The sequence below is a fragment of the Austrofundulus limnaeus genome, unplaced genomic scaffold (genome assembly GCF_001266775.1).
Source record: "Austrofundulus limnaeus strain Quisiro unplaced genomic scaffold, Austrofundulus_limnaeus-1.0 Scaffold842, whole genome shotgun sequence".
Taxonomy (NCBI): domain Eukaryota; kingdom Metazoa; phylum Chordata; class Actinopteri; order Cyprinodontiformes; family Rivulidae; genus Austrofundulus; species Austrofundulus limnaeus.
In genome coordinates, this window is record NW_013953244.1 from 143,984 (window position 1) to 145,932 (window position 1,949).

Consider the following 1,949-nt stretch of genomic DNA (forward strand, 5'->3'; position numbering starts at 1 on the left):
TTCTTAGAATACGAAAACATTGGTGAATGCCACAAATTCTCCTAAATCACTCGTACGCACAATTTAAGAACAAATCTGTGCGTACGGACGGTTCTTGCATGAGGCCCATTGTACTTTTCAGTGTTTCTGAGAGGACGTGTTAAAACACTGTTTCTATGCAGGAAATACCACATGGAGCTCTGCTATTGTTTGTTAGCGGTGCTCAGCCATAGCAATGAAACAAAGAAATGTAACATTTTCTGTTTAGTRGAAGTTAAACAAGAAACATCAAAATTAATTACAACTGGCCCTCGCTGAAAATGAGTTTGACATCACTGACACACATGAATACATCTGTTTACCTTTCCATAGATGGTTTTGAATTCCTAGAAATCCTGAAGGAAGTAGCCCAGGACAACACAGATGACCCTAACCTCAGCATTATCTGGATCGACCCAGACAACTTCCCCCTGGTGAGAGCACTTCCTACTTTTTCATCTCTTTAATCTGATATGTATTTAGATATCTTGGACTTAATGTGTTGTTTCATTGTGCTAACTTTTCAGTTGGTTCCATACTGGGAGAAAACATTCGGTATCGACCTATCATCTCCTCAGATTGGTGTAGTTGATGTCAAAGATGTAAGAAAACTGAGTATTATTATTTCCCTATGTGAAAAATATATATTTTCTCAACCTGCCATATTTTCTTTAGTTAGACTTCTAAGCTTCTTTTTTGCTGTTGCTGTGAAATGTATTTAAATAAAAATGTGCCCGCTCTGGAAGCTGTGATCACCTGTGACATTTTCAGTTCACTGTGCCCATGCAAACAGTCTGTACAGGTCACTGTCCAAATACGTTTACCTTTACGCCCCTACTCTATTCTAATGATGTGCACAGATGTTTTTATCTTTTTATTAACARTCGGGTGTGTGTTGTATGCAGGCTGACAGCGTGTGGATGGAAATGGACGACCAGGATGACATGCCCTCAGCTGATGAGCTCGAACAGTGGATTGAAGATGTTCTGTCTGGGAAAATTGACCCAGATGATGATGATGAGGAAGATGATTTAGATGATGACGACGACGATGATGACGACGACGACGACGACGACGACGACGACGATGATGACGATGATGATGATGAAGATGAAGATGATGACGATGATGAAGATGACGATGATGACGAATAATGGTTAAACACTCTTTTTTTGTCACGTTGCTCTGAAAAGACAAATTTCTTGTTTTCTCAGATTGAACATAGTCCTGGTGGGAAATACTGTCAGGAAACAAGGAGGTTTTCTGTGAAGCCAGACATTTTTTACCCTGATGATGATGATGATGATGATGATGATGATGATGATGATGATGATGATGAAGATGAGAAGAGTTGGAGTCTAAAAAGAGAAAATGTCCCCTGTTGCCGCTCTTTGACAATAACAGTGAACGTGAATCAGGCAAACAGAAGCCAAACTCCTAAACATTTCAAAGTAAAGGTGCAGAACTTCATTCATCTTCTCTTGGTTTCCTGTTTTTCTGTTTCATTTACATGTTTTCRACTTGATTATCAGAAGAAACACTTTTCTGTACCATTTTTAAAAATAATAAATCTAAACTCACTGGACAGTCTTAAGAACAACACAAATTGTGAAAATAAAATTGACATTTTCTGTTTTTTGCTCCCATGATTGTGCTTTTTCTCTCTGTAAAAATATAGGCATCAAAAATACGTTGTTTTATTAAAATTCATTCATTGTCTTTACCCGCCTCTTTCAGGGTTATGGGGGTCATTTGTGCCCATACTAAGCAATCACTGTGCAAGGGTCGGGGTACACCCTGGACAGGTCCATCACAGAGACACAGGGACAATGAGACTTCACTCTCTCACTTGGGGACAATTTAGAGTTACCAATTAGCCTAACATTTGTGTGTTTTTTTTTTTGGTATCTAGAGAAAACCCATGCATGCAT

The 1,949-nt window shown here is 38.8% G+C and overlaps 1 protein-coding gene across 1 annotated transcript in view; it reads left to right on the plus strand.

The window, feature by feature from the left end:
- LOC106532859 (calsequestrin-1) overlaps positions 1-1,654 on the plus strand; it is a 36,307-nt gene extending 34,653 nt beyond the window's left edge. The window contains exons 9-11 of the mRNA XM_014029012.1: positions 352-452; positions 546-620; positions 924-1,654. Coding sequence (XP_013884466.1) covers positions 352-452; positions 546-620; positions 924-1,172 — 425 coding nt within the window. The 3' untranslated portion in view covers positions 1,173-1,654. The remainder of the gene's footprint in view (positions 1-351; positions 453-545; positions 621-923) is intronic.
- The last annotated feature ends 295 nt before the right edge of the window (positions 1,655-1,949 follow it).